The sequence below is a fragment of the Schistocerca piceifrons genome, chromosome 1 (assembly GCF_021461385.2).
Source record: "Schistocerca piceifrons isolate TAMUIC-IGC-003096 chromosome 1, iqSchPice1.1, whole genome shotgun sequence".
Taxonomy (NCBI): domain Eukaryota; kingdom Metazoa; phylum Arthropoda; class Insecta; order Orthoptera; family Acrididae; genus Schistocerca; species Schistocerca piceifrons.
The window spans coordinates 587459389-587483140 of NC_060138.1; the positions used below are offsets into that span (position 1 = coordinate 587459389).

The following is a 23752-nucleotide window of genomic DNA, read 5'->3' on the forward strand; positions in this document are numbered from 1 at the left end:
TAACTATAGAAGCTTTATTGGACAGCAGGAGCTAAAGCAGCTGGTTGACTTCTTGTAGGATTCCTTCTGTTTCTCTCTTTATTCATCCCTTTTTGCATGTAAATTAAATCAGTTTCATTCAGTTTTTTCTGTAACATTTATGCTTGACGTTCAATGGCCAAGCATGATTGTTAATGGTACAAGTTTTTAATGCATGTCTTAGGACGTTGCTTGAAGATTCAACTGAAGATCCTCTTCAAAAAAGATGTTTAAAAATGGGTGAGTATCTGGAAACTCAGTAGGATGGGATCTAATTATGATAAGTGTCTTAAAGTGTTATTGACAGAACACTGTTTAAGTATTAGAAAATGTATATTCTGGCTTATTTTTTGTATTTTTATATGAATTTTCTCTGTACATGTTAAGTGAAAAGTGCCCAGAATGCCATGAAGATATGTACACACCATGTTGGCCAAGAGACTGGCTTCCAAAAGATTGCCCTTACCTGCGGATAGTTGGTGTTAATTATGATACAACGATTTCCAGATGGTCCCCAACATGTCCTTCAGAAAAAATAAAGTAAGTATTTTGCTTGCAAAAGATGCTTCATATTAATATTGGGTAATTGTAGTCAGATCTTAACTTTTATTGGTGCTACATTTGAAATTTGTAATAGCCTGTAATCCGACATCCTATCCAAAGCATGCGTTAAACAACTACAAAGTTAGAAGGTGTTCTTTACTTTTTGATAAACATTTTTATTTGTCAGCTGGTTGACAACAGTCACTTTGAGAATATAAATAATGGGAGGAGCAAAGCTAACAACTCATCTATATCTACACCTATACTTTAGATTGTATAATGAAAAGGAAAGTTGCCACTCATCAAATAACGAAGATACTGAGTCGCACAGATAGGCAAAAAAAAAAAAAAAAAGAAAGAGAGAGAGAGAGAGAGAGAGAGAGAGAGAGAGAGAGAGAGAGAGACCCTCACAAATCAAGCTTTCAGCAAGTAAGGCCTTCTTTAAAAATATGACACCCCCCCCCCCCCCCCCCCCCCACACACACACACACACACACACACACACACACACTCATGCAAACACGACTCACAAACACGCCTTGCATTCTGTAATTAATCTAATCTTTTTTGTACTACCTGTATGGGAGTGATATGTAGTCTAACGTTCTGACGACTTAAAGTGTGAGTGTGGGTGTGTTTTACACTGATTTATTTCCCAAAACCACATTCCACTTCTTTACAAGGTGACTTATTTGGAATTTTGCAGCCTCTCTCCTTTACGGGATAGTCAACTGCCGGAAAATCTCTTGACTTTTTCTCCATCGAATAGAGCTAGGTAAAGGAAATTTTAAGCCTCTTTATGCTTATAAAATGAATAGCCAAACAACTTTCCTTTTCTTCAGTTAACGATGTATTTGGCTTTCATGCACAACATAATTCACACTTTCAACATACATTTGCAACTTTCTGTAAGTACCTAGCACTGTCAAACATTAGAAACAAGATGAGTTACAGTTAAAAGGCAGTTGGCTTTACTGCCATGACTTTCTTAAAATGAATCAGAAATTACATCTTCCCTCTACTAAGGCAAGAGTTCACAATAGAACTTTTTCAACTGTTCTTGTTTCACATAACAATAGTCAGTGACACAATAAGCACAGAGCGGCATAAAAACTCCATGGTTCTTCCTTACACATTCACTAACACATATGGATTGTCTGACAGGTACTTGCTGGTACCATCCGAACACCTGTACACACAAACGTGATGTGCAGTAGGTAGGATTTTACCATTCCACACTTGTATCTAGAATATCGTGTGTTCGAGGCAATAGAAGGCTGAGTGGTTCTAGAATTTACACAGAAATTCTCGAATCACTACATATCCCCCCCATCAAACACGCGATATTTTATACATAGTCATTATGCAAATAATGTAACTCATAATAAAATTTCATATCTTAACAGTATGCATTTTTTTACATATATTAATATAATGGAAGGAAACATTCCACGTGGGAAGAATTATTTCGTCTTCCCCTCTCCTCCCTCTTTCCTGATGAGGCAACAGTTTGTTGCGAAAGCTTGAATTTTGTGTGTATGTTTGTGTTTGTTTGTGTGTCTATCGACCTGCCAGCGCTTTTGTTCGGTAAGTCACCTCATCTTTGTTTTTATATATAATTTTTACATATATTTATATACATATCTCTCCTTTCCGTCACAATTTTGTGTCCTCTCTGGAACAATCTTTCACTTATTGTTTCTCTATTCTTTTCTTATTTTACTTATGTTATTAAGACATGAGCATGTACTCGTGGTTTTAGACAGCTTTACTAATATTTATGAATTGTGAGGACCTATTTTTTTTAATTTCCTTTTTCAATCTAATACTTTAGGTGTTTATGACACATGAGTAATTTATTTCCATTCTTATTTTTTTGTACTACCTTTTTCCTAGAATGTACTATTTTCATTAGTTGTAGCTTGGAGGAACTCCGGGTAAAATGAAAGTGTTCTTTTGACACTCATTTACTTTCACAAAACATAATAACGCTAGTCATTCATAGAATTTACACTTTCCAGAATATTTCCTATAAAATTTGTGACTTTTGTCACGATACTGTCCCCTGGACCTCCTCCCCCCATGAACCATGGACCTTGCCGTTGGTGGGGAGGCCTGCGTGCCTCAGCGATACAGATGGCCATACCGTAGGTGCAACCACAACGGATGGGTATCTGTTGAGAGGCCGGACAAACATGTGGTTCCTGAAGAGGGGCAGCAGGCTTTTCAGTAGTTGCAGGGGCAACAGTCTGGATGATTGACTGATCTGGCCTTGTAACATTAACCAAAACGGCCTTCCTGTGCTGGTACTGCGAATGGCTGAAAGCAAGGGGAAACTACAGCTGTAATTTTTCCCGAGGACATGCAGCTTTACTGTATGATTAAATGATGATGGCGTCCTCTTGGGTAAAATATTCCGGAGGTAAAATAGTCCCCCATTCAGATCTCCGGGCGGGGACTACTCAAGAGGATGTCGTTATCAGGAGAAAGGAAACTGGTGTTCTACGGATCGGAGTGTGGAATGTCAGATCCCTTAATCGGGCAGGTAGGTTAGAAAATTTAAAAAGGGAAATGGATAAGTTAAAGTTAGATATAGTGGGAATTAGTGAAGTTCGGTGGCAGGAGGAACAAGACTTTTGGTCAGGTGATTACAGGGTTATAAATACAAAATCAAATAGGGGTAATGCAGGAGTAGGTTTAATAATGAATAAAAAAATAGGAGTGCGGGTTAGCTACTACAAACAGCATAGTGAACGCATTATTGTGGCCAAGATAGACACAAAGCCCATGCCTACTACAGTAGTACAAGTTTATATGCCAACTAGCTCTGCAGATGATGAAGAAATAGATGAAATGTATGACGAGATAAAAGAAATTATTCAGGTAGTGAAGGGAGACGAAAATTTAATAGTCATGGGTGACTGGAATTCGTCAGTAGGAAAAGGGAGAGAAGGAAACATAGTAGGTGTATATGGATTGGGGGGAAGAAATGAAAGAGGAAGCCGCCTTGTAGAATTTTGCACAGAGCATAACTTAATCATAGCTAACACTTGGTTCAAGAATCATAAAAGAAGGTTGTATACCTGGAAGAATCCTGGCGATACTAAAAGGTATCAGATAGATTATATAATGGTAAGACAGAGATTTAGGAACCAGGTTTTAAACTGTAAGACATTTCCAGGGGCAGATGTGGATTCTGACCACAATCTATTGGTTATGAACTGCAGATTGAAACTGAAGAAACTGCAAAAAGGTGGGAATCTAAGGAGATGGGACTTGGATAAACTGACAGAACCAGAGGTTGTACAGAGTTTCAGGGAGAGCATAAGGGAACAATTGACAGGAATGGGGGAAAGAAATTCAGTAGAAGAAGAATGGGTAGCTTTGAGGGATGAAGTAGTAAAGGCAGCAGAGGATCAAATAGGTAAAAAGACGAGGGCTAGTAGAAATCCTTGGGTAACAGAAGAAATATTGAATTTAATTGATGAAAGGAGAAAATATAAAAATGCAGTAAATGAAGCAGGCAAAAAGGAATACAAACGTCTCAAAAATGAGATCGACAGGTAGTGCAAAATGGCTAAGCAGGGATGGCTGGAGGACAAATGTAAGGATGTAGAGGCTTGTCTCACTAGGGTAAGATAGATACTGCCTACAGGAAAATTAAAGAGATCTTTGGAGAGAAGAGAACCACTTGCATGAATATCAAGAGCTCAGATGGCAACCCAGTTCTAAGCAAAGAAGGGAAAGCAGAAAGGTGGAAGGAGTATATAGAGGGTCTATACGAGGGCGATGTACTTGAGGACAATATTATGGAAATGGAAGAGGATGTAGATGAAGACGAAATGGGAGATAAGATACTGCGTGAAGAGTTTGACAGAGCACTGAAAGACCTGAGTCGAAACAAGGTCCCAGGAGTAGAGAACATTCCATTAGAACTACTGATGGCCTTGGGAGACCCAGTCATGACAAAACTCTACCATCTGGTGGGCAAGATGTATGAGACAGGTGAAATGCCCTCAGACTTCAAGAAGAATATAATAATTCCAATCCCAAAGAAAGCAGGTGTTGACAGATGTGAAAATTACCGAACTATCAGTTTAATAAGTCACAGCTGCAAAATACTAACATGAATTCTTTAAAGACGAATGGAAAAACTGGTAGAAGCGGACCTCGGGGAAGATCAGTTTGGATTCCGTAGAAATGTTGGAACACATGAGGCAATACTAACCTTACGACTTATCTTAGAAGAAAGATTAAGGAAAGGCAAACCTATGTTTCTAGCATTTGTAGACTTAGAGAAAGCTTTTGACAATGTTAACTGGAATACTCTCTTTCAAATTCTGAAGGTGGCAGGTATAAAATACAGGGAGCAAAAGGCTATTTACAATTTGTACAGAAATCAGATGGCAGTTATAAGAGTCGAGGGGCATGAAAGGGAAGCAGTGATTGGGAAACGAGTGAGACAGGGTTGTAGCCTCTCCCCGATGTTATTCAATCTGTATATTGAGCAAGCAGTAAAGGAAACAAAAGAAAAATTCGGAGTAGGTATTAAAACCCATGGAGAAGAAATAAAAATGTTGAGGTTCGCCGATGACATTGTAATTCTGTCAGAGACAGCAAAGGACTTGGAAGAGCAGTTGAACGGAATGGACAGTGTCTTGAAAGGAGGATATAAGATGAATATCAACAAAAGCAAAACGAGGATAATGGAATGTAGTCCAATTAAATCGGGTGATGCTGAGGGAATTAGATTAGGAAATGAGACACTTAAAGTAGTAAAGGAGTTTTGCTATTTAGGGAGTAAAATAACTGATGAAGGTCGAAATAGAGAGGATATAAAATGTAGACTGGCAATGGCAAGGAAATCGTTTCTGAAGAAGAGAAATTTGTTAACATCGAGTATAGATCTAAGTGTCAGGAAGTCGTTTCTGAAAGTGTTTGTATGGAGTGTAGCCATGTATGGAAGTGAAAAATGGACGATAACTAGTTTGGACAAGAAGAGAATAGAAGCTTTCGAAATGTGGTGCTACAGAAGAATGCTGAAGATAAGGTGGGTAGATTACGTAACTAATGAGGAGGTATTGAATAGAATTGGGGAGAAGAGAAGTTTGTGGCACAACTTGACTAGAAGAAGGGATCGGTTGGTAGGGCATGTTTTGAGGCATCAAGGGATCACAAATTTAGCATTGGAGGGCAGCGTGGAGGGTAAAAATCGTAGAGGGAGACCAAGAGATGAATACACTAAGCAGATTCAGAAGGATGTAGATTGCAGTAGGTACTGGGAGATGAAGAAGCTTGCACAGGATAGAGTAGCATGGAGAGCTGCATCAAACCTCAGGACTGAAGACCACAACAACAACAACAACAACAACAACAACAACTGTCCCCTTCTCCTAGGATCAGCACCATTTCCTTGCTTGTGGGTTGACCTTATGAGATCACTTCCTCTTTCCATTCTGGTAGGTACGCCCCTTACAAAACATCTCTAATTTTTTAGGCCACGGATTGTCCTTTCTTCCCGTAGATACGGCTGCCCTTTACACTTAGTGAATTCCAGGTACGTCGCCCTTATCCTTTCTGAGTAGACCTCACGGTTCTTTACCCTAATATACATTTCTATGTATACCATAGTTAAGTATCTTCTGGTAAAATATAAATCTATTTTAAACTTCGCATTCATTCTTTAATACATCATTCACTCCCTAGAGTCCTCCTCTACTTATGAACTTCTATACTTTCAATAGGTATTATGTCTATATATACTACTTACATATCACTATCCTTCAATTTATCAGAGTTTTTATTGTACTGACGTTGCTTAGTGATCAACCTGACTAATTCTACTCCTACTTTCGTTTTCTTTCTTTGCTCACGCATCTCTCTTATTTATCCATTACTCATTACTACTTTATAGTTGTTCGTTATGTATGTGCTCCTCTTCTTGTGTATATTCGATGTAGAACCATCTTAATTCCCCATATACGTGCGCATAATTCCCTATGTACACACCTTTTCCCCTACAACACCTGGCAGTTCTCGTATTGTGACAGGCTTTGTCTTATATGATTTAATGTTTGTGTAGAAGCGTATGTTTGTGTATATGTGGATGTGTGTTCGTGTAGTCTGATTCTTCGGCCTTCTTATCTAAAGATAAGATGTGGGTTATTAGTAACCACGGAAATAAGGTAGGCTGCAGCGATAGAAGCTTATGAAAATGGAAAGAGGGAAAAAATAGACAGGTCCTCAAGATGAGAAGTAAGAATGGAAAAAATAGATGTGGTTGTTAGGATCAAAGAAGGGAAAGAAGATATCCCCAAAGACAGGAAACCCTTCCCACCCCCCTTCCCCAGGATCTATACCTCTCAGGTACTTGAGTAAGAAACCGGAGGAGGTTTGGTTCAGATCGTCTCCTACAGAATGGTCTTGTCCCACCTTCACCCTCTAGGTCCCGAAAGGAAATCCCAGCCACTCAATGGAAACAGCAAATGAAGAAGAATCAGACACACTTGTTTGTGAGGTCCCGAAAGGAAATCCCAGCCACTCTATGGAAACAGTAAATGAAGAAGAATCAGACACACTTGTTTGTGAGGGTTGTTTGAAAGGTGTGATGTGTGTTTTGTGTTAGTCATAGTTTATCTGTTCTTGTAAACCATGCTTTTAGCTACAATACCCACCCCTTTCAAAATTTATACAAACTCTCCCATCTATAGCACATCTCATGATGTTGTTGTTGTGGTCTTCAGTCCTGAGACTGGTTTGATGCAGCTCTCCATGCTACTCTATCCTGTGCAACCTTCTTCATCTCCCAGTACTTAATGCAACCTACATCCTTCTGTAGCACCACATTTTGAAATCTTCTATTCTCTTCCAGTCCAAAATATTTATCGTCCATGTTTCACTTCCATACATGGCTACACTCCATATAAATACTTTCAGAAACGACTTCCTGACACTTAAATCTATACTTGATGTTAACAAATTCCTCTTCTTCAGAAACGCTTTCCTTCCCATTGCCAGTCTACATTTTATATCCTCTCTACTTCGACCATCATCAGTTATTTTGCTCCCCAAATAGCAAAACTCCTTTACTACTTTTAAGTGTCTCATTTCCTATTCTAATTCTCTCAGCATCATCCGAGTTAACTTGACTACATTCCATTATCCTTGTTTTGCTTTTGTTGATGTTCATCTTATATCCTCCTTTCAAGACACTGTCCATTCCATTCAACTGCTCTTCCAAGTCCTTTGCTGTCTCTGACAGAATTAAAATGTCATTGGCGAACCTCAATTTCTTCTCCATGGATTTTAATACCTAATCCGAATTTTTCTTTTGTTTCCTTTACTGCTTGCTCAATATACAGATTGAATAACATTGGGGAGAGGCTACAACCCTGTCTCACACCCTTCCCAACCAATGCTTCCCTTTCGTGCCCCTCTATTCTTATAACTGCCATCTGGTAGAATTTGAAAGAGAATATTCCAGTCAACATTGTCTAAAGCTTTCTCTAAGTCTAGAAATGTAGGTTTGCATTACCTTAATCTTTCTTCTAAGATAAGTCGTAAGTTCAGTATTGCCTCACTTGTTCCAATATTTCTATGGAATCCAAACTAATCTTCCCCGAGGTCAGCTTCTACCAGTTTTTCCATTCGTCTGTAAAGAATTCGTGTTAGTATTTTGCAGCTGTGACTTATTAAACTGATAGTTCGGTAATTTTCACATCTGTCAACACCTGCTTTTTTTGGAATTGGAATTATTATATTCTTCCTGAAATCTGAGGGTATTTCGCCTGTCTCATACATCTTGCTCACCAAGTGGTAGAGTTTTGTCAGGACTGGCTCTCCCAAGGCTGTCAGTAGTTCTAATGGAATGTTCTCTACTCCCGGAGCCTTGTTTCGACTCAGATCTTTCAGTGCTCTGTCAAACTCTTCACGCAGTATCATATGTTCCATTTCATCTTTATCTATATCCTCTTCCATTTCCATAATATTGTCCTCAAGTACATCGCCCTTGTATAGACCCTCTATATATTCCTTCCACCTTTCTGTTTTTCCCTTCTTTGCTTAGAACTGGGTTTCCATCTGAGCTCTTGATATTCATACGAGTGGTTCTCTTCTCTCCAAAGGGCTCTTTAATTTTGCTGTAGGCATTATCTACCTTACCCCTATCGAGATAAGCCTCTACATCATTACATTTGTCCTCTAGCCATCCCTGCTTAGCCATTTCACACTTCCTGTTGATCTCATTTTTGAGACGTTCGTATTCCTTTTTGCCTGCTTCATTTACTGCATTTTTATATTTTCTCTTTTCATCAATTAAATTCAATATTTCTTCTGTTACCCAAGGATTTCTACTAGCCCTCGATTTTTTACCTACTTGATCCTCTGCTGCCTTCACTATTTCATCCCTAAAGCTACCCATTCTTCTTCTACTGTATTTCTTTCCCCCATTCCTGTCAATTGTTTTCTTATGCTCTCCCTGAAACACTGTACGTCCGGACATCACTTTTTTTTCCAGTCTCTATTTTATGGTTATATTTGGTTTTCTTTTTTAATAAGATTACAGGATAGTTCTAGATTTTTAAAGGAATTCAGTGCAGAAAACTATTTTGGAAGAAACACCAGAAACAACTCAGGATCCGACGGTTGTCACGCTGCCCATTAACTCAGAATGTTAACATCCCTGGGGGGATAGATGACTCTGCCCAGGTCCCATGGATCTGATATTAACTTTTCTTATGCACTGGCAGACCAGTAATTTTCTTTAAATTTCTTTTGAAAGTCCTCCCAGGGGGAAAAATTCTCAATATTTACTGTATCCCATTCTGAGGCTTCCCCGAGAAGGTACCCAACAGCAAATTCAATCTTCGTAGAATCCTTCCAATTGGTAATGCTTGGTTAAACCTTTTTAAGAAATGTATCGGATGTACATCTCCATCCGGCTTAAATTTATGTAATTGACTAGATAACCATTAATTAGCTCCCCATTGTAAATCATTCCCTGCTTCACTAGTTAATACCACATTAGGTGAAGTTACCCTTTTTTCTACTTTGTCTTGAATAAGCTTAAATTCTCTCCACAGGTCTGCTATACCCTTCATGGTATCATTAAGTTCAGAAGAAGGAATAGGCGATACATTCCCGGATGTTATTTTCTCAGTAACTTTTCGATCTATAATTTCCCCAGATTGTTCCTCCAAACTAATTGCATTTATAATATCAGAGTTAGCTATTTTCTCTTTGAAATTCCTTTCTACATTGTCTACCCGCATACTGACACCTGTAATTTGCGAATGAATGATTGGCATTAACTCATTCTCCTTATCTAAACTCCCTTGCAAAGTATACAACCCATGTCTTACATCATTACACTTAATATTGTACACGTTTTCAAAAGAGCCTAACTTTTCAATAAGTTTGGATTCTACATTATTACATTTGTTCTCAATGTTAAGTTCTAACCTTTTTGACAAATCCTGAAAGGTATCATTCTGTTTCTGACAAAGGTTGGTAAACATATGATTTATATGAGTAGTGAAAGAGTTTGTCAAGTCATTTTGTAGATCTACTTTTAAATTGTCTACTGTAGTTCTTTTAGCGTCAGACTCAGTCTTAAAAGTACCCATGCCTTCCCGCAGATTACTAAATTCTTCGCTTTGAGGGTCGACCTTGCCACTTAACAAACCCAAATTTGTAATTTGAATATTTAGAGTTTCCCTCTGAGCATTTAAACCTTCACTATGGGCATTTGAAGCATCAGTCTGGGTATTTACTAAGCTTAGTTCTTTATGTATGTTAGAGTCACACTTTGAGCTTCGACTAAATTTAACAACTCAGCCCAGTCACACACTTCTTTGCTAACTTTCATGGCCATAGCCAGGTCTTGAGTGTCCCCAACTTGTATATTCTCCATACTTTTATATACTTTAGCCCTAGTAAGCATTTAAAACTAACTTTAAATGTGACACAATAAAAGTTCACTCAACACTATCTTGTGCCACTTCGTACTGAAGTAATGAAGTGTTGTTTCACGCTCACCCGGCATAGAATTCTCGTAGCATAGGGGAGCGGATGTGGAGGCAGGTCAGCACCGGTGAACAGGAGCTGGTGCCGGCGGCGTTGGATGTAAGTTGGTTTCCGCGTCTATGTCCCTGCGATGTGTGTGAGAGCTGTATACTCCCCACACTGGATCTTCTTGGTTGAAGTGTTCTTTCTTCTTCTTAGACAAATATGTCAAAATCTTCTTTAATATTTTTATCGTTGTGAGTTTTTCATTTCTTCACAGTCTTTCCCTTCAAATTTTGCTCCATTGGATACTTAAACATATTCCAATGTCTCAGAGTAATTTCCTTGTCTTATTATGTTTGGTTGCTATGGCAACACACAACAGCTTCTTTCCTCGTTTTTGACTTAAAATTCCTGTTTTCTCGGTCCTTTCACACAGGTCCCCATGTTCTAACATTTTGTGACGTCTTAAAGTGTGAAAGTAGACATACAAACTTTCCTTTTTGTCAGTTAACGATGTATTTGACTTTCATGCACAACATGATTCACACTTTCAACATACATTTGCAACTTTCTGTAAGTACCTCATACCATCGAACATTAGAAACAAAATGTGTTACAGTTAAAAGAAAGTGTGCTTGACTGCCATGACTTTCTTAAAATGAATCAGAAATTACATCTTGCCTCTACCAAAGCTGAGTCAAGAGTCCACATAGTACTTTTTCAAATGTTCTTGTTTCACATAACAATAGTCAATGACACAATAAGCACAGAGCGGCATAAAAACTCCATGGTTCTTCCTTACACACTCACTAACACATCTATGGATTGTACGACAGGTAATTGCCGGTGCCATTCGACCACCACATCTATTTTCTTCCCGAGACTGACTTTAAACCTGCACACACAAAAACATGATGTGCAGTAGGTAGGATTTTACCATCCCACACTCGTATCTAGAATATCGTGTGTTCAAGATGGTAGAAGGCTGAGTGGTTCTAGAATTTACAAAGAAATTCTCGAATCACTACAGTAGGGGGTTGTAGTATATTCCTAGAGTCATCATTTAAAGCTGGTTCTTAAAACTTTTTAAGATAATTTACTTTTATCTTCAAGAGTCTGCCAGTTCTGTTTCTTAAGCACCACTTTCCCATGGATCAAACAAACCTATGACCATTTCTGTTGCCATTCTCTCTATATGTTCAATATCCTCTAATAGTCCTATTTGGTATGTGTCCCATGCGCTTGAGCAGTATTCTAGGATGGGTCACACAAGAGATTTGTGAGGAATCTGCTATGAAGACTGATTGGATTTCCCCAGTATTCCACCAGTAAACCGAAGTCTAGCACATGCTTTACCCCGTCCCATGACTGAGCATATGTGATCATTGCATATCTTATCACTACAAAGTGGTTCACCCAGGTATTTGTTTGAGTTGAACAATTGTAACTGTGATTCATTATAGGGTCTACGTTTCACTTATCATCTCAACTATATGGTGAGTGTTATCTTAACTACTTCCATTATTTGTTTTCCACCAAGTACATTCCATTGCCATATTCTGCTATTATAACCTTATCTGTTGACTACTCGTAGCTCATTTTGGTTACAGGTGTACACTGGACGACAGAAGTGAAGAAATTATGGAGAAATTAAAGCTCGCTGGAGTCGGTCAGCGACCTGTTATTTGGGTTACTCACTCTATGGGAGGATTGCTTGTGAAAAAAATCCTTGTGAGAGGTGCGTTTATTTCAGATTTCTGTATTTACCTTGCCATGAAATATATGTGGTGTATATGCAGCTGCATCTTGTAGCTGGAACTACTTTGGTATTGTCATAGAATTCTTGCATTCTACTCAACATATACTGATATATTTAAAAACAATAGTCTCTATGAAACTATATGTTTCAAGAAGAGTCAAGAAAATATTACTTCATCCTAGTTGTATCTCATGGAATAACCACAGTGATACATTTATGGATAATTGATTCAATACAAGAGCTTATCAACACTCAGTCTTCCAGCACATCATTCAAACATGGTACAAGTGGAAGGAGAAATGATAGTGGTTGTTTGGATGATGCTGATTCTGCAAATATTGTTCAGTTAATGAAAAGCCACCCCAGTTTCTTAACTAGAGCTTTATTAAGTCCACATGACCAGTTTCAGATTTAAGGAGGCCATTATCAGGTGCTTCTGAAGCTGCCAAATGTTAATACATAATATGGTGAGTATAAAGATATTTGTTTAATAATGAGCAATGAGAAACAATGCTTTTATACGTATGATAGAAGTGAATAAAGAATAGACAACTTGTAAAGAAGCAAAATTATACGATAAAAATAGTAGAAGCTGAGTGGATTTAAAAAAGTTTTGTGCCCATTGATTCCATGAGAAAAATGGGCATGTCATCATTATAGAGACTGTACAATCCAATACATTAAAACTGTTAATGTGCTTTAGCTTAAAGAGTGTTATATTCTGATATGTGTGAGAATTATAATTACAAGTTTTTCAAATAAAGTGGTGAAATTAATTGTTTGTAATTAATGAGAGTGTAAAATGATCTCGATAATGAGGCATCTGAGTAGAGCATAAAGGTGCAACCTCTAATGAGTAAAATTTAAACCACTGGCAACTGTTGAGGGCTCTAGAAATAACAGAAAGAGACAGTTTTCTGCTTGTTGCCATCAGTCTGAAGTGGTTTGACACAGCTCTCCCTGGTAGTCCTATGTGTGCAAGTCTTTTCATTTCCACTTAACTACCACACCTTACATGCATTTGAACCTGCTGACTGTATTGAAGCCTTGGGTCTCCCTCTACAGTTATGCGCAACCTTCCTTTCGTTACTAAATTAACCAATGACACCTCAGGATGTGTCCCATCAATATGTCCCTCTTCTAGTTAAGTTGTGCCATAAAGCTCCCTTATTCTACAATTTCAGTCTATAGTTACTCTATATACGCACTTAATTATCAGAATTCTTCTATTGTATCACATTTCAAAGCTTCTGTACTCTTCATGTCTATTCTATTAATTATCCACATTTCATTTCCATATAAGATTACAATCCAAACACTTTCAGAAGACACAGCCAAACACTTAAATTTATATTCCATGCAAACAGATGCAAGTTGCAAAAACAAAAATTTTTGATCAGTTGCCCAAGAGTATAAAATATCTGACAGATAGCAAAGCAAGTTTAAAATCTGGCCTAAAATCATTTCTCCTGGACAACTCCTATTCTGTGGATGAATTTGTATTTAAGTACTGGTGGCCTGGAAAGAAGAGAGAAAGAGAGAGACCTAGTTTTTAAATGTTATTGTAAGAGTAGGACTAAAAGATAATGTATCCATTAATGTCAACATGATTATCATGTACAGATATCCTATTAACTGGCTTGTTGCACATAATTTTGATAAAAGAATCATTCAAATAATCTATATGGAACATGTAACTAACAAAACAAACATATTTCTCTTTTTGAGGAAAGCTGTTCTTGTTATTGTGCTTTGCTGTATATGTCCTCTAAACTTATGCCATTGTCACTTATTTTGCTGCTACCCTACAACTTTTAGTGTTTCATTTTTTAATCTAATTCCATCAGCATCACCTCATTTAATAGGTTACACTTGGTATTCATTATTTATATTTATAATCTGTTTTCAAGAGGCTTTCTAATCTTTACAACTATTGGCCACATCAGTTGCTGTCTCCGACAGAGTTACTATGTCATTGGCAATGCTTAAAGTTCATCTGGATCCACATCTACTTTTATACTTGGCAAACCACTATGAGGTGCATGATGGAGTGTACATTCCATTGTTTCAGTTATTAGGGTTTCTTCCTGTTCCATTCACTAGTGGAGCACAGGAAGAATGATTGTTTGAATGCCTCTGTGCATGCAGAAATTATTCTAAACTTTTCCTTACGATCCCTAAGTGAATGATACATAGAGGGTTGTAGTTCCTAGAGTAATCAATTAAAGCTGGTTCTTGGAACTTTGTTAATAGACTTTCTCGAAATAGTTTATGTCCCTCTTCAGGAGTCTTCCAGTTCAGTTCCTTCGGTATCTCTGTGACACTCTCCCATGGATTAAAGAACCTGTGACCATTCGTACTGCTCTTCTCTGTATATGTTCAATATCCTGTGTTAGTCCTATATGGTACAGATCCCAAACACTTGAGCAATATTCTAAAACGGCTCGCACAAGTGATTTGTAAGTGATCTCCTGTGTAGATTGGTTGCACTTCTCCAGTATTCTACCAATAAACTTGAAGTCTACCACCTGCTTAATCCAGAACTGAACCTATGTGATCATTCCATTTCATTTCTCTACAAAGTGTCGCACCCAGGTATTGCCCAGGAGTCAACAGTGACTCATTGATGTTATAGTCGTAGGATATTATATTTTTCTGTTTTGTTAAGTGCACAATTTAACATTTCTGAAAATTTAAAGCAAACTGCCAATCTTTGCACCACTTTCAAATATTATCAACATCTGACTAAATATTTATGCAGCTTCTTTCAGTTAGTATTTCATTATAGATAACTGCATTAAGCCTTATTTTACTATTAATATTGTCTGCAGGGGCATTAATATACAACATGAACAGCAACAGTCCCAATATACTTCCCTGGGGCACACCCAAAGTTCTGCTTGCAACAGATCTGTTTCAAACCTGCAAACATCTTGAGTTTTGTACCTATGAACTACAATTTACAGACACCATTGATTTCCTGTTATCATTTGAAAAATACTGCTGCAGAATCCCATTGAATGCTTGTCGAAGCTTTCTGCGAACATGCTCTTGGGAAAACACAGTGTTTCGAGTGGTACAAAAAATTCCAAAGTGGTGATTTTGACATGAGAAACAATGAGCATGGGAAACCATAAAAAAAATTCAAAGACAATGAATGTCAGGCCTAGTTGTCTGAAGATGATAATCAAACTCAACAGTAACTCGTGGAACAATTGAATGTGATGCAGAAAGCCATTTCTCTTTGGTTGAATGCTATGTAAAAGTTGCAGAAAGTGGTAAAATGGGTTCCACATGAACTGAATGAAAGACAGCAAGCAATTTGAAAGACCACTTGTGTAATGCTGCTCGCCAAATACTAAAGCAAGTCATTCCTCCATCGAATAGTATGGGTGATGAAAAATAGATATATTTTGAGAATTGTAAGTGTCGTAAATCATGGGTGAATCCAGGCAACCATTAATACTGATCGCTACCAACAGCAAATGTTCGATTTAAATCGAGCATTATGTGAGAAATGACCAGAATATGGAAAAAGGCAACACAAAATCACATTGCTCCATGATGACACCCCATCACACACAGAGAAATGGGTCAGAGAAGCTATCGAGGCATTCAGTTGGAAAATATTAGGGCATGCGGCTTATTCTCCAGATTTGGCTCCTTCTGGTTATCATCTATCAGCATCCCTGGGGCATATTCTCACTGAACAAATCTTCAATTCATATGAAAATGTATGAAAATGGCTCACTGGTTCGCTTCGAAAGAAGAACTGTTTTCTTCGTATAGCATTCATAGCCTGCCAGAGAGTTGGGAGAAATGTATAAATAGCAATGTATAAAATATTGTCTATCAGTTTCAAGCAACAGATGTGCAATTATTGCAACCAAATTCCGGTTTCGTACGTCTACACCTGGTATCTCATCATCAGTGTAGACTGGTTTTCTTGTTGGTTGTTATTGCTAGACATTACCAAGTATTTAGATAAGTAATATCAAATTATTACTTATCACAGGATTATTACAGCTACAGTAAAACCATGAAGACAAGATACAGACAGAAGATAAAACAGAGAGAGAAAAAAAGGAGAAACTAAATCAGAGCATAATTATTAAATTGTCACTACTTCAACACCCCCTTTAATTTAATAATTTCATTAAATATCTGCAAATTTCACTATCTTCATCGACAGTCACACCGTATTGAACTGTACACTTGTTGTCGCTTTTGTTAACATGTCTGCCACTTGTTCCTTGGAGTTAATGTATTGAACATTCAGATGTCCTTCTTTATACAGTTGTCACTTCTTTAGTAGACATATACATGACCAACATAAATCGATAGATATTGGAAAAGAGATAAATATTAAGTTAATGCATCTTACAAGATATTAAAAATATTCCATTACCCAAGTGTAACCCCCCTACAAACTATCATATGGGCACTCTTGATTAAGTGTGAGACCTTAAACAAAAGGTGATACAGATTGACAACATAAATAGATAGGTATTGGAAAAGAGATAAATATTAAGTTAATTTTTTGTAAGATACTGTGATTATCTTCGTTGCAGCTTGGGAGAGTGGAGATAGAAATATTTGCTATAAAACTAAAGGCATAGCTTTCTACAGTGTGCCACACTTGGGTTCACCACTTGCAGAGCTTACACAAGCCATGCAGATTCTACTGTGGCCGTCAGTTGAAGTACAAGAGCTAAGAAAAGGTAAAGTGTTATATTACCAAATCCTTATCTTTCTCATCAATTTCATACACACAAAGACTTGTTCACAGTTGTAGTATGTGCAGATACTTATGTTAGATCTGACAATAAAAACAAATTATGTCCTGTTGCCAGAAGTGATGCTATATTTCCTTACATGACAGATTAAATGCTGTATTCGTGCAGTTTCTCACATTCATTCCACTATAAGCATTTTTGTTTTGCATATATTGTTTTTCATTATATCATTTATAAAAGCCAGCAGCTGGATTTGGAGGTGATCTCCTTGCAGCTGGCAGCAGAGGAGATTGAACACTAACTCCCAGGCATCAGGATACATTTCTTCTTTGCACAATAATACAATTTGTATGAGGAAATGCAGTACTAAAACAACATTCTCATGGCAAACGATTGACTGTGAAGGAAATATAATGTATGTTGTAGCAGTTGGTGAAAGCGAAAGGAGGGGCCGGTCACTCAGACCCCAGGATGAGTGTTGTGAGTTCCAGCCATTCTATTTCTTCGCAGTTTTAAGAATCGTGTTACTCATTTTTTTACCCAAATAAGGCTGGTATATAATTTACTGCTCTTCACATATGTTGAAGCATTTGTTATCTGTGTAACTGTAATCTTTACTGATCATGATTTGTGCTGATTTGATCTATCTCTTTACAGATTCTCCAGAGTTAAAAAGTCTCCATCAAAAATTCTTGCAGATGCTCCCTCATTTGCAAATTCAAATAATAAGCTTTGCAGAAACAAAATCTACTCTTGTTTCACCATTGAGATTGCAGTTTCATTTTGTACCTGTTCCATCTGCAGGTAATGTGTCATTTTCGTGGTTTTTCTCATAACTCTGAAATATGAGTAAAAGTTTTTTTTTAATAACTTGCTAACTTATCACAGTTACATGCATCTTTACATTGGAATACATCTATTAACTAGATATTACAATTAGTAGAAAATAAATTGGAAGAGTTGAATAGAAATGTCAAAATAAAACATCACTAGGAAATAGCAAAGTTTTTACAGTGAGAAACTCTACAGATAAATAAGTGGAGAAAGAGAAGCAATGAAAGGGCACAGACACTTGGGAAAATGAACAGAATTCTATGGGAAATAAATTCCAAAAGGTGCAGCAAACCTGAACCATTCAATATAAAAAAAGGTCACTTGACCTTAAAAGTATGTAATGAGATTCAGTTGTTTTCCCTTTTAGCAGCTTTTCCTCTCCTGTCCAGAAGCTATTGGCTAAGTTTTTTCTGTACATAAGCTCAATTTTTTCTGTTTCTCTTAACTAGGTATGTTTCTGATGCATCCAATGAACTATAATAATGTAGTCTTGGAAAGTTTATAGAATTTTCTCTCATTTCGTAGTAACTGTGCTGTCTACAATCTCAAGTAATGAACTGTGTTGTCTACAACATGAGGTTCTGTTTTGTCATCTTTATGTTTTGTTTTCTATTTTTGTTCTATTTTTTTTTAATACAATTTTATGTGTATGTTCTTACATCCTCTCAAAAGCACTTCTTAATAGTTTTGTTTAATTCAGGATATTCTGTAATGTTCCTTTTATTCAGTAGTCAGTGTGTTCACCTATCCAGCCCCTTCCCTGTACACATTCCAGCACTAAACAGCTATCATTCCACCTTCACACCCAGTCTTGTTATTTCTCCCCCTCTCCCCCCTCCCACTCTCCCCTGCCCACCATCTAACCTGCAGCCTTCACTGTACACCACTCCCTCCATACTATCCCTACCCCTCCCCACCACGGCATCCTCCTTACCGCCACCCAGTCGCCACTCCCACCATGCACTGGTGCTGCTGTTCGCAGTGTGGTTCCAGTTGCCTGAAACTGCAGTCGTGTGCGAGTTGCATTTGTGTGTGTGTGTGTGTGTGTGTGTGTGTGTGTGTGTGTGTTTTGTCTATTATTGACAAAGGCCTTAATGGTCGAAAGCTATAATTGTGAGTCTTTTTATTGTGCCTATGTGCGACTCTGCATCTCTTGCTATATGATGAGTGGCAACTTTCCTTTTCATAATATTGTTTCTTTTATTGTCTACGTGGAACCTTTGTCTTCTCTTTAATAGTAGTCTTATTCAATGTGTTATATTCTTTGCTCCTAACGTTTTCATGCTTTGCAACATATATGCGTAAGTACTTATTTTTAAAAATAAATAAACCTTCCATCTCTTTCTAAATAATTAGCATATTATGAAGTGCTGACATTACTGCTTAATTTAATCTTATGTACAACCTTATCCTGCTGATGAGCCTATTTCTATGAAACTGTTTCTTTCTATTTATCTATTTTTACTGTACATTGTACAGGGTGTTTCAAAAATGACCGGTATATTTGAAACGGCAATAAAAACTAAACGAGCAGCGATAGAAATACACCGTTTGTTGCAATATACTTGGGACAACAGTAAATTTTCAGGCAGACAAACTTTCGAAATTACAGTAGTTACAATTTTCAACAACAGATGGCGCTGCGGTCTGGGAAACTCTATAGTACGATATTTTCCACATGTCCACCATGTGTAGCAATAATATGGCGTAGTCTCTGAATAAAATTACCCGAAACCTTTGACAACGTGTCTGGCGGAATGGCTTCACATGCAGATGAGATGTACTGCTTCAGCTGTTCAATTGTTTATGGATTCTGGCGGTACACCTGGTCTTTCAAGTGTCTCCACAGAAAGAAGTCACAGGGGTTCATGTCTGGCGAATAGGGAGGCCAATCCACGTCGCCTCCTGTATGTTTCGGATAGCCCAAAGCAATCACACGATCATCGAAATATTCATTCAGGAAATTAAAGACGTCGGCCGTGCGATGTGGCCGGGCACCATCTTGCATAAACCACGAGGTGTTCGCAGTGTCGTCTAAGGCAGTTTGTACCGCCACAAATTCATGAAGAATGTCCAGATAGCGTGATGCAGTAATCGTTTCGGATCTGAAAAATGGGCCAATGATTCCTTTGGAAGAAATGGCGGCCCAGACCAGTACTTTTTGAGGATGCAGGGACGATGGGACTGCAACATGGGGCTTTTCGGTTCCCCATATGTGCCAGTTCTGTTTATTGACGAAGCCGTCCAGGTAAAAATAAGCTTCGTCAGTAAACCAAATGCTGCCCACATGCATATCGCCGTCAACAATCCTGTGCACTATATCGTTAGCGAATGTCTCTCGTGCAGCAATGGTAGCGGCGCTGAGGGGTTGCCGTGTTTGAATTTTGTATGGATAGAGGTGTAAACTCTGGCGCATGAGACGATACGTGGACGTTGGCGTCATTTGGACCGCAGCTGCAACACGGCGAATGGAAACCCGAGGCCGCTGTTGGATCACCTGCTGCACTAGCTGCGCGTTGCCCTCTGTGGTTGCCGTACGCGGTCGCCCTACCTTTCCAGCACGTTCATCCGTCACGTTCCCAGTCCGTTGAAATTTTTCAAACAGATCCTTTATTGTATCGCTTTTCGGTCCTTTGGTTACATTAAACCTCCGTTGAAAACTTCGTCTTGTTGCAACAACACTGTGTTCTAGGCGGTGGAATTCCAACACCAGAAAAATCCTCTGTTCTAAGGAATAAACCATGTTGTCTACAGCACACTTGCACGTTGTGAACAGCACACGCTTACAGCAGAAAGACGACGTACAGAATGGCGCACCCACAGACTGCGTTGTCTTCTATATCTTTCACATCACTTGCAGCGCCATCTGTTGTTGAAAATTGTAACTACTGTAATTTCGAAAGCTTGTCCGCCTGAAAATGTACTGTTGTCCCAAGCATATTGCAACAAACGGTGTATTTCTATCGCTGCTCGTTTAGTTTTTATTGCCGTTTCAAATATACCGGTCATTTTTGAAACACCCTGTATGACTATATGGTAACTTTTTAATTGTAAAGTGATTATGGACAATCACTATCTCTACAGTTTCCATATTATTTGATAAAGTATAATTTTAATTCCATTTGGACTTTCAAAGTCCAGATTTCATTTGTAACAATGTGGCAGTGTGGCTTCAGCTGCCTGAGACTGCAGTCATGCACACGTGTGTGTGTGTGTGTGTGTGTGTTCTATTTTTGATGAAGGCCTTACTGGCCGAAAGGTTTATTTGTGACAGTTTTTTTGTTGTGCCCATCTGCGACTCAGCATCTCCTCTATATGATGAGTAGCAGCTTTCCTTTTCATATTGTTACGTTCCATCCTGGATTTTCCAGTTTTCATTTGTTTTTCTTTTGAAAGACTATGTCAAAGACAAAAACATTCTTCTTTTCTGAAAGTTCGAATGACGTCTAACCCTTGTCATTTTTGTTACCACACCGAAGGTGCTCATTGAAGAATCAAGCCGTAGATTTTGTCCTAATTTTGCATTTGAATGTTCCATTATCATTTTGTATTGCAGTCTGTTCTCATTTATCATTCTCTGTATGTCTTTGTAGAGGCCATCTAATTTATCAACTGAAAGTGGGCATGTTGGTGCATAAGAGAATGATTTCCATTCAGTAGCTTGTATGTAATTTTAATGTAATCTTGCTATTCTGCCCGAGGATCCCTCGGTGTCTGTAATATTGGTCTCAGTTTCCTTGTGTAAATTAGAACTTCCACCGAATTTATTCCTTGTTATGTTTGTCTGTACTAAAACATTTGTCCTGATAATAATTCTATTTGGTCTTTTTTTCTAATAATCTTACTGTATTCCATCTGCTCTTATTTAATCTTTTTTCAACACTACCTTTGAATTTACTTCTTGTTCCTACTCCAGTAACCTACCTTCAGTTGTTCTGAACATGTTACATAATTTACACAGTTGTGTTGGTAATAGGACATTCATTTCAACAAAAAGTTACTTTTCAGTTGAAGAAATAATGGAAGTTAAATTATATTAAAACTAAAATTTGATGAAGCAATGGTTCACAGTCCTTAAAAAAGTTTTGAATGTGATAAATACCACTTATGGCTCTTAATGTACGTATTACTTGTGATTAAAATTTTGGCACTTTGTCATTTTCAAGCAGCTTCCATTTTTCATGCAGTTTCGCACACCTGAGTGAATTTTAACCTTTAAATGAGGAGTGAATTTTGTCTTTTAAATGAGTAGCAGTAATGTGTGCAGTTGAATGATACTAATTGTCTGTGGGTTAAATTGCAAGAAAATGCGAGATACCTGAAACAAACAAAACATCAAAATTGCAATTACGGCTACTGTTATCTTCACAGCCATGGTGGTATTTATCGTGGTTGAAGCTATAATTCCTTGAACAGAACAAAATAGTAAAAGCAAAACAAAGAAACAGTGATATGAAAAATGTCCGTTTAATAAAAAACAGAAGATAATCAAAAAAACAAAGATGATGTAACTTACCAAACGAATGCCTTGGTATGTTGATACACACACAAATAAACACAAACACACACACAAAATTCAAGCTTTCGCAACCCACGGTTGCTTCATCAGGAAAGTCTTTCCCTCTTCTCCCTCTTTCCTGATGAAGCAACCATGGGTTGCGAAAGCTTGAATTTTGTGTGTGTGTTTGTGTTTATTTGTGTGTGTATCAACATACAAACACATTCATTTGGTAAGTTACATCATCTTTGTTTTTAGATATATTTTTCCCACGTGGAATGTTTCCCTCTATTATATACAGTAGATAATCAGTTACACACACAAAATGCTAATTTCTTACAAAACTATCAGAATCATAGGCTTAGTAGCAACTCAGAAACAATGGAAGGAATGGCTGGAAAACACACACACACACACACACACACACATGCAAAAGTGAAAATAAGAAAATTAGATGGATTCTGTTAAGTGATAAGAAAACCAGAGCTACCAGAAAGTGGTAATTGCAAGAGGAAAACTGAGAATAAATGTGAAAAAAAAAAAAAAAAAAAAATCAACAGCTCAATTTTGTGTTCAAAATTATTTGGCCCACATTGCTTACATGCATTGTGTATTAGGGGGGTGTAATAATAGCTGTTCCACCAGTACTCTCAACAACATATTCTCCAAAGTATGTAATTCTTTGGGAGGCTGATAAGCGCTCATTAATGAATCTTCTTGCAATGCAGTCTCCTCGAATTACATTGTGTGAACAAATCTTCTCAAGAACCTTGGCCAGCTCTCTATGGATCAAATGACACAGTTTCTCATATACTTTAATCAGTGCTGGATAGATTGTACTGACAAATAGTTGTTAAGAAAAATATTCAGTATGTTGTGCCATTTCTGTGTTAATGAACATTCAAGTTAGCCAGTCAGTCTGTGGCACATGAAAATTCAGGTAGCTGAACAGAGGTGTTATCAGTGAATGTGTTCTTTGTTTGGTTCCCTAAAACCAAAAAAGTGAATGATATAAGAATTGGACATGGGACAGTAGTAAGGATCAAAACTGAGACAAAGGCTGAACAGTCTTTGCGCTATCTCTATGCTGCGAGAACACTGACACTAAGTGTGTCTGGTGGGCCGCGTAAATTTGTGAATGCAATGGCCTGACTGGCAAATTTGAGTGCTAATCAGCTCAAAAATGACACAATAAATTGAACTTTTTTCTTAACAATTATTTCTCAGCACACCTACCCTGCAACACCTACCTTACAAGCTTTTCAGACTGTTTCTGACCACCCTGTTTTATATATGATGACTAGTTTTGGTAACTCAGTGATCATCATCAGATATGAGTTATTATAAATCACAAAATGT

General features: G+C 37.7%; 1 protein-coding gene across 2 annotated transcripts in view; it reads left to right on the forward strand.

The window, feature by feature from the left end:
- LOC124802838 (protein SERAC1) overlaps positions 1–23752 on the forward strand; it is a 292435-nt gene that overhangs the window by 260622 nt on the left and 8061 nt on the right. For both annotated transcript variants that reach the window (XM_047263863.1, XM_047263854.1), the window contains exons 10-13: positions 406–558; positions 12177–12304; positions 16897–17046; positions 17719–17865. In XM_047263863.1, the coding sequence (XP_047119819.1) occupies positions 406–558; positions 12177–12304; positions 16897–17046; positions 17719–17865 (578 nt within the window). The remainder of the gene's footprint in view (positions 1–405; positions 559–12176; positions 12305–16896; positions 17047–17718; positions 17866–23752) is intronic.